This window comes from Artemia sp. Qi Xiang Cuo, unplaced genomic scaffold (assembly GCF_049724085.1).
Source record: "Artemia sp. Qi Xiang Cuo unplaced genomic scaffold, ASM4972408v1 HiC_scaffold_3386, whole genome shotgun sequence".
Taxonomy (NCBI): Eukaryota; Metazoa; Arthropoda; class Branchiopoda; order Anostraca; family Artemiidae; genus Artemia; species Artemia sp. Qi Xiang Cuo.
This window is the reverse complement of record NW_028300811.1, coordinates 913,258-926,381: the sequence shown is the minus strand read 5'-3', so window position 1 is coordinate 926,381 and position 13,124 is coordinate 913,258. Positions and strand designations below refer to the sequence as shown.

At 32.5% G+C, this 13,124-nt stretch overlaps 1 protein-coding gene across 1 annotated transcript in view; it reads right to left on the bottom strand.

Moving 5' to 3' along the window:
- Positions 1-13,124, bottom strand: part of LOC148938341 (aldo-keto reductase 1B-like) — a 47,561-nt gene that overhangs the window by 13,597 nt on the left and 20,840 nt on the right. The window contains exon 5 of the mRNA XM_089107872.1: positions 12,281-12,487. Within this exon, the coding sequence (XP_088963998.1) occupies positions 12,281-12,487 (207 nt within the window). The remainder of the gene's footprint in view (positions 1-12,280; positions 12,488-13,124) is intronic.

Sequence of the window (13,124 nt, the reverse complement as noted above, 5' to 3'; positions counted from 1 at the left end):
GCTTAGCATGCACTACCTAGTGTGCATCTTGGAGCACCACGCGGTCTGTAGAGTTCCAACCACATTTGGCACATTTCCACCACACGTTGCACATTTGTGATATGCTAGGCAAAGTTCACCCCGCTTGGCTGTGTATGTGTATGTGTGATCATAGGTTAGGTTAGCCTATCTACGCGCGCGTACAGTTGAATAAAATATGCAAAGTCGACATAACTTTATTTCATTTTTTAAAGTTAATTTAGACGAGGTTACATGGCCCGCCATGCAACCTCGTCTAAATTAACCTCAAAAAATGAAATAAAGCTATGTCGACTTTGCATATTTTATTCAACTGTACGCGCGCGTACATAGGCTAACCTAACCTATGATCACACACACATACACAGCCAAGCATGGTGAACTTTGCCTAGCATATCACAACTGTGCAACGCGTGGTGGAAATGTGCCAAATGTGGTTGGAACTGTACAGACCGCGTGGTGCTCCAAGATGCACACTAGGTAGTGCATGCTAAGCGAGGGCGAACTTTGTGTGTGTGTGTGTGTGTGTGTGTTCCGATTCTTGCATAAGAAAACGTTAAAATTTAGTAAATTGTCAAACGATGTCAAAATGTAACCTCATGTCGAACAAAAAAATAATTAGTTGAAGATGATGATGAAAATTCAAAAATGAAATAATAGCCTTCTTAATCTCCTGCCCCCTCAGAAAAGGAAGAACGACATAGACAAAAACATAGCCGTGGCTACATCAGATGGTTTAGTAGTGCAGTGAGTTGTTACTAGTAGTAGTATTTTCATATTTTTTGCAAGCCATTCATACTATACCTTAAATGCATTCAGATATTTTCTTGATAGAACATAGCCGTGACTACATCATATGGTTTTGTAGTGCAGTGTGTTGTTAGTAGTAGAAGTTTTTTCGTGTTTTGCAAGCCATTCATACTATACATTAAATGCATTCAGATATTTTCTTGATAAAACATAGCCGTGACTACATCAGATGGTTTTGTAGTGCCGTGAGTTGTTACTAGTAGTAGTATTTTCGTGTTTTTGCAAGCCATTCATACTATGCCTTAAATGTATTCAGATATTTTCTTGATCAAACATATCCGTGACTACATCAGATGGTAAGCATATCCGTGATTTCGTGAGTTGTTACTAGTAGTAGTATTTTCGTGTTTTTTTTTGCAAGCCATTCATACTATACCTTAAATGCATTCAGATATTTTATTGATTAAACATAGCCGTGACTACATCAGATGGTATTGTAGTGCAGTGAGTTGTTACTAGTAGTAGTATTTTCTTTTTTTTTGACATAGTCCTGATCACATCATATGGTTTTGTAGTTAAGTGAGTTGTTACTAGTAGTAGTATTTTCGTGTTTTTTTTGCAAGCCATTCATAATATGCATTATACGAATTAATATATTTTCTTGATAAACAATATAATTTAATTCATCAGTTTGTCTTTCTTTGATTTTTGTTTTTGATATTATTATCATTTCCGTGTTTTTTTTTGAAAGCCAATAATAACAAAACATAAATGCAATAATATATTTTATTTATTAAAAATAGACGTGACTACATCAGATGGTTTTGTAGTGCAGTGAGTTGTTACTAGCAAATTGATTTTAATAGTATAACTTTTCATTTATTATTACAGCTTCCCTAATCAAAGGTAAATCTAGGCCAGAATTTGGTAAGAAAAATGTACAGTTTCTGTAAAAATGAAATCTAGACCAGAATTTGGTGACAAAAATGTACAGTTTCTGTAAAAGTGACTGAATTACATAATCAAGAATTTCCATTGGTTTAATAATTTGAATCAGACATTTTAAGGGTATCGAGTGTTCCTATGAAATTGATCCTAAGACTTAAATTACTTCATCAGATACGTTGGGGCTTTAAGGTGAAATTTGACTCGCATATGCTTGAGATATTAAGCGTTTAAATCTGATTATTACTTTCTCTATCTTCCACCGAAAAATTTAGAATAGTACTTTAAATTTCTTTATGACTTTGTGAAATAAAGAACTGAAGTGGAAAATTTTTTAACGTCATTACCGGATTTCTTTTCTTATAAAAATAAGCAACGTCTTTAAGACATGAAAGAAAGTTGAAATTTTTTTTAAGTTTAGTTCAGAGTCGCTAAAGCTATTTAATTCAAACTAGAGAAATAACTGAAAATTTAAAAATTAATTTGTTTTTTTTTAGATATTAAATAAAAAACATAAGTTTTTAAACCAAAAGTAAGGAGTAACATTAAAACTTAAAACGAACAGAAATTATTACGTATATAAGGGGTTCGCCCCCTCGTTAATACCTCGCTTCAAAGGTAAATCTAGACCAGAATTTGGTAAGAAAAATGTACAGTTTCTGTAAAAATGAAATCTAGACCAGAATTTGGTAACAAAATGTACAGTTTCTGTAAAAGTGACTGAATTACATAATCAAGAATTTCCATAGGTTTAATAATTTGAATCAGACATTTTAAGGGTATCGAGTGTTCCTATAAAATTGATCCTAAGACTTAAATTACTTCATCAGATACGTTGGGGCTTTAAGGTGAAATTTGACTCGAATATGTTTGAGATATTAAGCGTTTGAATCTGATTATTACTTTCTCTATGTTCCAGCGAAAAATTTAGAATAGAACATTAAATTTCTTTATGACTTTGTGAAATAAGGAACTGAAGTGGAAATTTTTTCAAAATCATTACCGGATTCCTTTTCTTATAAAAATAAGCAACGTCTTTAAAACATGGAAGAAAGTTGAAATTAGTTTTAAGTTTAGTTCAGAGTCGCTAAAGCTATTTAATTCAAACTAGAGAAATACCTGAAAATTTAAAAATTAATTTGTTTTTTGTTAGATATTAAATAAAAAAAACATAAGTTTTTCAACTAAAAGTAAGGAGTAACATTAAAACTTAAAACGAACAGAAATTATTACGTAAATAAGGGGTTTGCCCCCTCATTAATACCTCGCTCTTTACGCTACATTTCGAATTTTGTTCTAATTCTTTAAGAATGAATCACAAAGGGCGTTTAATTAGAATAAATTTGTGTGGAGGGGGGGGGGGGTCGGGGGAGGGGTTACGTGGAAGGATGTCTCCATGGAGGAATTTTTCATTTGGGAAGATATTTTTTCGATCAGAAATTAAATATAAAAAAAACAAGTTTTTTCAACTGAAAGTAAGGAGCAACATTAAAACCTAAAACAAACAGAAATTATTACGCATATTACGGGGTTCGCTCCCTCGTCAATACCTCACTCTTTACGCTAAAGTTTTTTTTTAGTACTTTCAAATTTATTCTAATTAAACGGCCTTTGTTATTCATTCTTATATAATTAGAAAAAAATTCTAAATGTAGCTTAAATAGCGAGGTATTACCGAGGGGGCGAACCCCTTACATACGTAATAATTTTTGTTAGTTTTAAGTTTTAATGTTACTCCTTACTTTTACTTGAAAAACTTATGTTTTTTTATTTAATATCTAACAAAATACATTCTGATTAGTCTGAAGTTGGTTGTGAGAGAGTTAGGACTCTAAAAAATGGATAGATTCGAGAAAGAGCGAAAAGTTTTTTATTGTTTTAAAAAATTCTGAATTGAAGTGGAAAATTTTCATTTTCACAGGAAAATTAGAATTGAATTGTGTTCTTTGGTAAAATTTAGAAAAGAACTTGAACTTTTTATCTTCTGTGAAAAATTTAAAATTGAAGTAGAACTTTTTATCTTCCCGAAAAATATTCACAACCATGGTATTACCTTTTATATCTTCCATCTGAAAACTTAGAATAGAACTTTAAATTTCTTTACGTCTTTATGAAATAAAGAACTGAAGTGACAAATTTTTATTTTCCCTAGAAAAATAGAGTTAATCAATAACTTATTTCTTTTCCATAGAGAAAATTCAGAAGAGAAGTTGAACTTTTCTTCACTTCGTTGAGAAAATTTAAAATTGAATTAATACTTTTTATCTCCCGGGAAAATATTCACAACTATGATATTACTTTCTCTATCTTCCACCGAAAAATTTAGAATAGAACTTTAAATTTCTTTATGACTTTGTGAAATAAAGAACTGAAGTGGAAAATTTTTTAAAATCATTACCGGATTCCTTTTCTTATAAAAATAAGCAACGCCTTTAAAACATGGAAGAAAGTTGATTTTTTTTTATGTTTAGTTCAGAGTCGCTAAATCTATTTAATTCGAACTAGACAAATACCTGAAAATTTAAAAATTAATTTGTTGTTTGCTAGATATTAAATAAAAAACATAAGTTTTTCAAGTAAAAGTAAGGAGTAACATTAAAACTTAAACGAAGAAAAATTATTACGTATATAAGGGGTTCGCCCCCCTCGTTAATACCTTGTTCTTTACGCTACAGTTCGAATTTTTTTCTAATTCTTTAAGAATGAAACACAAAGGGCGTTTAATTAGAATAAATTTGAAAGTACTAAAAAAAACTTTAGCGTAAAGAGTGTTTTATTGACGAGGGGGCGAACCCCGTCATATGCGTAATAATTTTTGTTCGTTTTAGGTTTTAATGTTGCTCCTTACTTTCAGTTGAAAAAACTTATTTTTTTTATATTTAATTTCTGATCGAAAAATTATCTTCCCAAATGTAAAAATTCCTCCATGGAGAGATCCTTCCACGTAACCCCTCCCCCGACCCTCCCCCCTCCACACAAAAAAAATCTCCCTGAAAACATCTCTATACTTCGCAATAACCAATACTATATGTAAACATTGGACAAAGTTCATAGCCTGCAGCCCTTCTCCCGAGGACTGTGGGGGATTAAGCCATCCTCAAAGACATAGTTATTAAATTTTTCGAGCATGTTGAACAAAATGGCTATCTCAAAATTTGATCAGGTGGCTTTGGGAAAACATGAGCGTGGGAGGGGGCCTAGTTTCCCTCCAATTTTTTCGGTCACTTGAAAAGGGCACAAGGTAAATCTAGACCAGAATTTGATAACAAAAAAATGTGCAGTTTCTATAAAAATTAATGAATTACAAAATCAAAATTAAATTGCATTTACTACTTTTCATTTAAACTAATGCAGCTTCAATAAAAAATTTGAAATTATTTCGTTTAAACTATTGCAGTTTCTATAAAAATGACTGAAGTACAAAATCAAAATTAAATTGCATTTACTACTTTTCGTTTAAACTAATGCAGTTTCTATAAAAAATTTGAAATTATCTCGTTTAAAATATTGAAGTTTCTATAAAGTTAAGTTAAAAAACTGCTCACCAAGTTTAGCGAAATAAAAGACCATTTGTATTTTTTCAGTAAAGTGCAAATTTTGTTCGTGTCTTGGGAAGGCATATGGGGTTTTGCGCCCAACTTATGTTAATTTCTGGTTGTTTTGAGATTGACTCGGTTAATTATTATAGTTTTTGTTAGTTTTGGGTTTCATTTATACGAGTTGCACTTTACTTTCACCTTGTTTCCCAAAAACTGGGGAGGGGTTACGTGGAAGGATCTCTCCATGGAGGTTTGTTGTTGCTTTACTGTTCGACTGGATAGGAATTCTGAAACTGGAGTTAAATTATTTCAACAGATACACGTTAGCACTCTAAAAAGAAATTTGAGTCGCATAAGCTTGGGCTATTAAGCGTTTGAATCTGATAGGAAGAAGTTTAATTTCTTTTAATCCCCAAGATATAGATTCCTCTCCCGTATGATTTTCGTAATAATTAACCATTACCGCATATGCTTGTGGGTATTAAGCGTTTGAATCTGATAAGAATGGTGTTTAATTTCTTTAAACGAAATTTTAGTAACACATTCCACACTGTGAGCAGTGTAAAGACAAATCCTCTTGTTATTATTTGAAGAAATCATTACATAAAAATTCTTGTTTTAGATGTTAATATATTCAGTTTCTTTAGCATATAATGTTGTTTCAATTTGGAACTTTAAACAGTTTGAATAACCATTCTATCAATAAAACTTCAAAGATGTATGGGGTTTTCGACTGCGAATATATTGGCGTGAAGAAATCGGCGTGTGGAGTGATTTTTGAATGCGCATTTCTACTGTTGACTACTGATCATCAAGAGGTCTCTTGTTATCACTGGTATATAAACTATAATATGTATGCGTACTATGAAGAAAGCTGGCGCAGTACACTATACTTTATAAACAAAATAGGTTTATATAATAGAATGATTCTTCCATCCTATAACAAAGGGAAGGATTTATCCTACGTACAGGAGGAAGTCAGAGAGATATGCTGTTTTTTTGGCGTAACAGCACTGTACACAAAAGGGAATGTGCCCACTGACAAACTTTTAATCGAGAAATGCAAGTCAGATATACCATTATTCAACTTGGAGGATTTTAGTTGTGAGATATTTCCGAGTAAGATACATAACCCAGAGGACGAGGTTCGATTTTTTAGTATATGGGTACCAATAGATATTCCTTCTCGAAATATGTGTGTTAGATATCCTAAGAAGAAGAAGAAGAACAAACAAATCCCTGACATAGATTGGAATCATACTGAGTGGATGACAAACAACGATGAATTTTTACAATAGTCATCACACTCATGACTATCCAACGGTCTTTTTAAAAGCCACCAATTCTATAAGCACTTCGTAACTATGGTAATTTGAATCTTTTAGGTTCAATGTTTGAAGCTAGCGTCAGCTGAAGCTTAGGATAGTAGCGGACATCCTACTGTAGGGTTCATTTAATTTTATTTCAATAAACTAGAGTTTACAGTAAAAAACCCTTATTAGCTCAGATTTTACGGAAATAGTTTATTTTTTCGATCCAAAAATGGACTTAAGCTTCACTTTTGAACCAGAGAATTGTATTTTCCATAATTTTCTTGCAAAAAACTAGAATTTCTGAAAAGATATAATAAAGCCTTAAAAAGTATTATAATGGAGGCTCAGAGCCATTGGAGCGCCGGGTGTCCTTTGGGAGCCCAGAGAACCTTTGAGGACTGGGGTTTCCCTGGGGGTGGGGGGGGGGGTATCGGCGCCCTTTGGGTTTGTGGTAATGGACCTAAAAACACTTTTCAATTGTAAATTGTTTATTATAACGACCACTGAGTACCGTCGCTACTACTTGGGTGGGGGTGGGGGGATCGGAGCCCTTTGGGGTTGTGGTAGGGGACCTCACAACACTGTTCAAATGGAACTTTTGTATTATAACAACCACCGACCCCATGCAACTGAACCCCTATATAACCGAAACCCCGTATAACTGAACCTCCATGACACTGAATCCTCGTGCAACTCGACCCCATTTAAGTATCCCCGTGTAACTGAATCCGCATGTAATTTACCCCTCGTGCAAGTCAGCCATCGTGCAACTCAACTCCCTCAAAACACTTTTCAGCCATTTCTTGTTAATTTTTTTATTTATAAACTATTTAAAATTGACAACACTGTGCAACTCTTCACTTGTGTATTATACAGTACACATTCATCCCATCTCCTCCAAAACACTTTTCAGTCATTTCTTGTTAAAATTATCCAATCACTAATTACCTATTTTTTTTTCTCCACCTTCAAATGTTCCTTTAGTACCTACGCAATTAGACTAAGTCATCGTCCCAGTTAACACTAAGATGTAAATTGAGTAATCCTATCGCAATAACGTTTTTAGAAAACTGACCAATCAAGTTATTATATTGGACTAACCACCAACTTTCTCTAATCGACTGACACACAAAAAATCGATTTCATAATAAAAAACATGTCTGCCAACCCACATAGGGTTCATTGTAATAGCTCATTGACCCGTGGTAAGGCATATTACGCAATCACTGGCTGGATCCATAGATGACTGACCCTGGTAAGGCATATTACGCAATCACCGGCTGTATCTATTAATGCTTTATCGACTGACACACAAAAAATTGATTTCATAATAAAAACATGTCTGCCAAGCCATGTAGAGTTCATTGTAATAGGCAAATGACCCTGGTAACCCAATTACTTGAAAGTACACACACATATCCATGCCTCAGGCTTGTGAAAGTGCATGTATCCTTTCAAGTAATTGGGCCTTTACTGTGAATGTATTCGTGAATGTGTTCGTGATACTGCGTATACGGTTACTACTTACGAAGTCATAACTATATTTAATGTCCTATTTTAGCAATCTAGCTTACTATATAGGATAATTTCTCTTACTTTTATTTTCAAATAGCTAGTTACTTAGGTGCAAAAAATTACTTTCAAACAGTGCGTGGTAACGACTTGTAAGTAAGGAGCAACGCGGATCAATAGTAACAGAAACTCTAAAAACGGAACCTCGATATCAATAGATTTAGCCTATAGATATATCTGTGCTTGTTAATTATTGAAAGATCTTAAGCCGAACTGGCCAGCAATGACAAAAAACCAACAAAGAGAAAAATCTCTAAAAAAAAACAAACAAACGAGACTGTGGCCAGTGGAGAGAAAAGAAAAACAACAGAAACAAAACAACGCGGATATTTCGCCTGTATACCATACAGGCCATCTTTTCATCTTTTCCCAACGTGTTTTTTTTTACGCCGTTGTTACATTTTTTTTTTTTTTTTTGGTGGTGGTTTTATTGGTTTTTAGTTTTACCTTGTTTTTTTCTGTGTCTTTCGGTATTTATAATCCTGTTTTTTATAAATTTGAAAAAAAAGAGGTTTTTGTTTTCTGTTGTTTTTCTTTTATCTCCACTTGTAAAATTCTCGTTTGTTTTTTTTTTTTTAGATATTTTTGTATTTGTTGGTCTTTTGTAATGGCTGGCTAGTTCGGCTTAAGATCTTTCATTCGTCAATTGTACGGGCAACAATTAGCCGCTTCTGTAAATTATTATTTGTATTTAGTTAAAAAACATGCAAATCTATTAAATCAACAAATGTTCTTAAAAAATTGCAAGAAGGAATCAGTGATTCCGAAATCTTTTAATATATGGACCCATTTTGGAACTGAAAATGAAACAAAATTAAAAAATAAATTAAGCCTAATAGCTTTAAATCACGTAATTTATGAACAAAAACGGAGACGTTTTAAACTGTCTAATGAATTAAATTCTGTTGAAAATTTTTTAAGAAATAAACTTCCATATGATATTTTTATACGAATTAAGGAAATGGCCACTAGATCTTTTCGCCATGATTTTCATTTGTCCAAGGTTTGTTTGGTTGACAAGTTTAATAAACTTTTGTTTGGGAATTTCCAAGATTCAGATGTTTTTTATCCTCGTCTTTGTCTGGGTCCAGCAATTAAGAATTTGTCTTCTAAGCCTCTTAATATTCAACAAGAAGCCGTTTTGTTGAAGGGTTCTAAGTTCTGTTTTCCAACACCGGTCTCCTATTCAAAAATAATTTCAAAGGTGGAGTCAAGAATTATGGCTTATATAGATAAGGTTGATACTCCTCAAGAACTCGGAGCAGAGATCGTAAGAAATCTAAACAAATTTAATATGAAATTCATAGTTAAAGAAATTTCACAAAAAAATGACACTAAAATCCTTTCTGATTTGAAAAAGGATAAATTAATTACTATCACCAGAGCTGATAAGGGACACACGATAGTAGTTATGAACACTGAAGATTATAATAATCAAATGAAATCCTTTATTTTGGACACTATTACATACAAAAAACTTGATTTTGATCCTACATATAAATATGTAAAATCAACAAGAAAGGAATTAGAGTCAATGAAAAATAATTTTAACATTAACCCACAGTTTTATAACAAATATTATCATAGGTGTTGTTCGGCACCCAAGATCTATGGTCTACATAAGATTCATAAGACTTGATCCCCCCTCCATCCCATTGTGTAAACTTTTCTGTCACCTGTTTCAAAATTGGGAAAATGGTTGTCAGTAGCTTTGCGTCCACTTTTGGGAACACAAAAATCATGTTTAAAAAATTCGACTGATCTTACATATAAATTGAGAAATATAAAGCTGGAGGAGACTTCAATTCTGTTCAGTGTAAATGCTGTGTCCATATATTCAAATTGTGATTTAAAAAGGTGCGAGGATATTCTAAAAAGTAAATTAGAAAAACACTTTGATTTAATACAGGATGTGACGTTAGCCAGTTTGGATATTGATGTCATTATGAAACTCATTATTCTGGTAAATAAATTTTCTTTTTATTTTGGTTTTCGAGGGGAGTTTTATAGGCAAATATTTGGGTTACCTATAGGGGCTTCTCTTTCTCCTTTATTGTCAAATCTTTTCATAGATGTCATTGAAACCTCCGCTATACGCAGTTTTAGAATCTCCCCTTGCTTCTGGGGTAGGTTCTTGGATGATGTGGTGTGCGTTTGGAAACATGGGTTGGACTCCTTAGACCTTTTTTGTAAGCATTTAAATAGTTTTGATAATAATATTAAATTTACAGTTGAATTTGAGGATAATAATAAGTTACCTTTTCTGGATATTTTATTAATTAAAAGGGATTTCCATTTACTTTTCTCGATTTACAGAAAACCTACGCACAATGATAGGTATTTAAATTTTCATTCTTGCCACCCTATGTCGGTGAAAAGGGGGTTGTAATTTCACTAGTGGATAGAGCCTTTAAAATCTGTTCCTAGGAATTTCTGGATTCGGAATTGTTATACTTGAGGGATATTTTATTTTGTAATAGTTATCCAATTAAGTTCATTGATAAAATAATTGAAAATAGACGGGCCAAACATAGTAGTAGGGTTATTGAGGTTTCTCAGTCTTTAGATTTAGTTGTATCAAAAAGTTTCATTTCATTACCATATGTACCTGGTTTGGGTGAGAAACTTTCACGGGTTTTACGTAAATTTGGTATTGATACATGTTTCCAATCGCTGAGGCCAATGGGTAGTTTTTTTAGTTCTGGTAAGGATTTAACTCGGGAAAATTTAGTAAGTGGGGTGTATAAAATTCCGTGTTCTTGTGGGAAGTTCTATATTGGTAGGACTCACCAACAATTTGTTGAAAGGTTTATTGAACACCGAAATTCAATAGAAAAAACCCTACAATTAAGCAAGCCTCCAGAAACTTTCGTTTCTGCTTTAGCAGAGCATATTTGGTTTCAACCAGATAATTTTTTAAAATTTTATGAAGCCTTGGCTATTTCTAATGATAAGGGGTACACCCAATGGGTCAGGGAAGCCATAAATATTAAAATACATATGTTTGATAACCTTTCCATAAATAGGGATACGGGTAATTTAAATATTGACCCAATTTATGATAACCTTCTAAAGAGTGAATCAATTGTCAATAAGGGAGTAAAGATTTTAAATAATCACCAGGGGACTATTTTACCTGTTAGACCAAAACGATTTGCTTCAGTAATAGCTAACAAAAGGATTATTTCGCAACTGAATAATTAAAGTAATTTACATTTTTTTTATTTTTCCTCAGTTACTCTGGTGTCCTCACTTAATTAAATATATTTTAGCATATTTTACCGACTTTTTTAATTTTTCGCCTTTTGTAAATTTTTTTTTTTTTTTGGTGGTGGTTTTATTGGTTTTTAGTTTTTTTTTGTGTTTTTTTTTGTGTCTTTCGTGGTTAATACGCCTTGTTTGTATAAAGGCTAAATATACGCGTTTTTTTTTTTATGTTGTTTTCTTTTCTCTCCAAGGGCCACATGATCTTTTGTTTTTTTTTTTTTTTTTTTTAGAGATTTTTCTCTTTGTTTATTTTTTGTTAATTATTAACTTAAAAAAAAAAGTTTTTTCAACTGAAAGTAAGGAGTAACATTAAAACTTAAAAAGAACAGAATTTATTATGTATATGAAGGGGTTGCCCCCTCCTCAGTAACTCGCTGTTTACGCTATATTTTTTTAGTGCTTTTAAAAAAGCTTCTTATTGTTGTAATTAAACGACTCTTTTGTTTTAGGACTTGTTCTTAAAGAATTAGGACAAAATTCAAACTTTAGCGAAAAGAGCGAGGTGTCGAGGAGGGGAAAATCCCCTTCATACACGTAATAATTTCTGTTTGTTAAAATTTAATGTTTTTCCTCACTTTCAGCTGAAAAAAAACTTGTTTCTTATTTAATTCTTGTTAAAATTTTACAAGAATCTATTAATCTAATAAGTATCCCAATCTTGCAAAATTTCCATATGTAATTTCTCTGTTTCCATGCACAGATACAGAAAAAATAATGGGGATGGGGGCCAACGTAACTCGTGCTCCCCATCGGTGTTCCTTGAAAAACCACTCTTATAATAAGTGCAGCATTTTACCTTCTTGCAGGGAGGCACGTGTAACTAATAACACCTCTTCGATCCATCCCAGCCCACATCCCAAAAGTAAGAAAACCAACCTGGTATCGAATGAGTACTTGAGCGGGAGACTTCTTATGTTTTATTGCAAGTTGAACTAGTTTGGGGTCTTCCATAAGTTTTGGATCATCAGGTTTTGCCCATGGCCGGTCTGGGGATCCAAGTGGGCTATAAGCTGTCACAGAGATCCCTCGGTCCTTACAAAACTTAATTAATTTTTTCTGGTTCAGATAAGGGTGACATTCAATCTAGAAAATGACAAAGACTATTTAACCTCATAGAACCCAAATTTTGGATAATAGCCAACAGCCTAACAAGCAAGACCTCAGTACCAACCAACATGCTTCCAACCAACAGCCTGACTAACATAATAAGTTAATAAGAAAAAGTAAAATAAAAACACAGTAAAATAAACAAAATATAAATAGGCCTACAGTATTACTACAAATTAAACATTTATGAACTAAAAATAAAATAGCATAAAAATGAATTAAAATAAATAAAATGTAAATTTTTTCGATTAAAATTTATGTAAAACAAACTTCACATTGTATCACGCAAAAACTAAATGCGAAAAACCTTATCTTTGCTGAAATTAGGCGAGACAACTTTCTTCATTCAAAGCTGAATAATACTCTGTATTCAAATAAAATTTCGGTATCCAAAAGGGATTAAGAAAAACTCCTATTCAAGACAGGATAAACTCGCCTGAAAGAAGGGGGTTTTGGCATTCAATTCAATTCTTTTTTTTTAAGAAGTCATGAAAAAATTTATAGAGAGGCTTAATGTAGTTATTCATGCTCTATAATTATAGCTGCACAATGAAAGCTATTCATACGGAGTCCTAAATTTAGACCTAGTTTTAAATTTCAAATCTAATTTCTA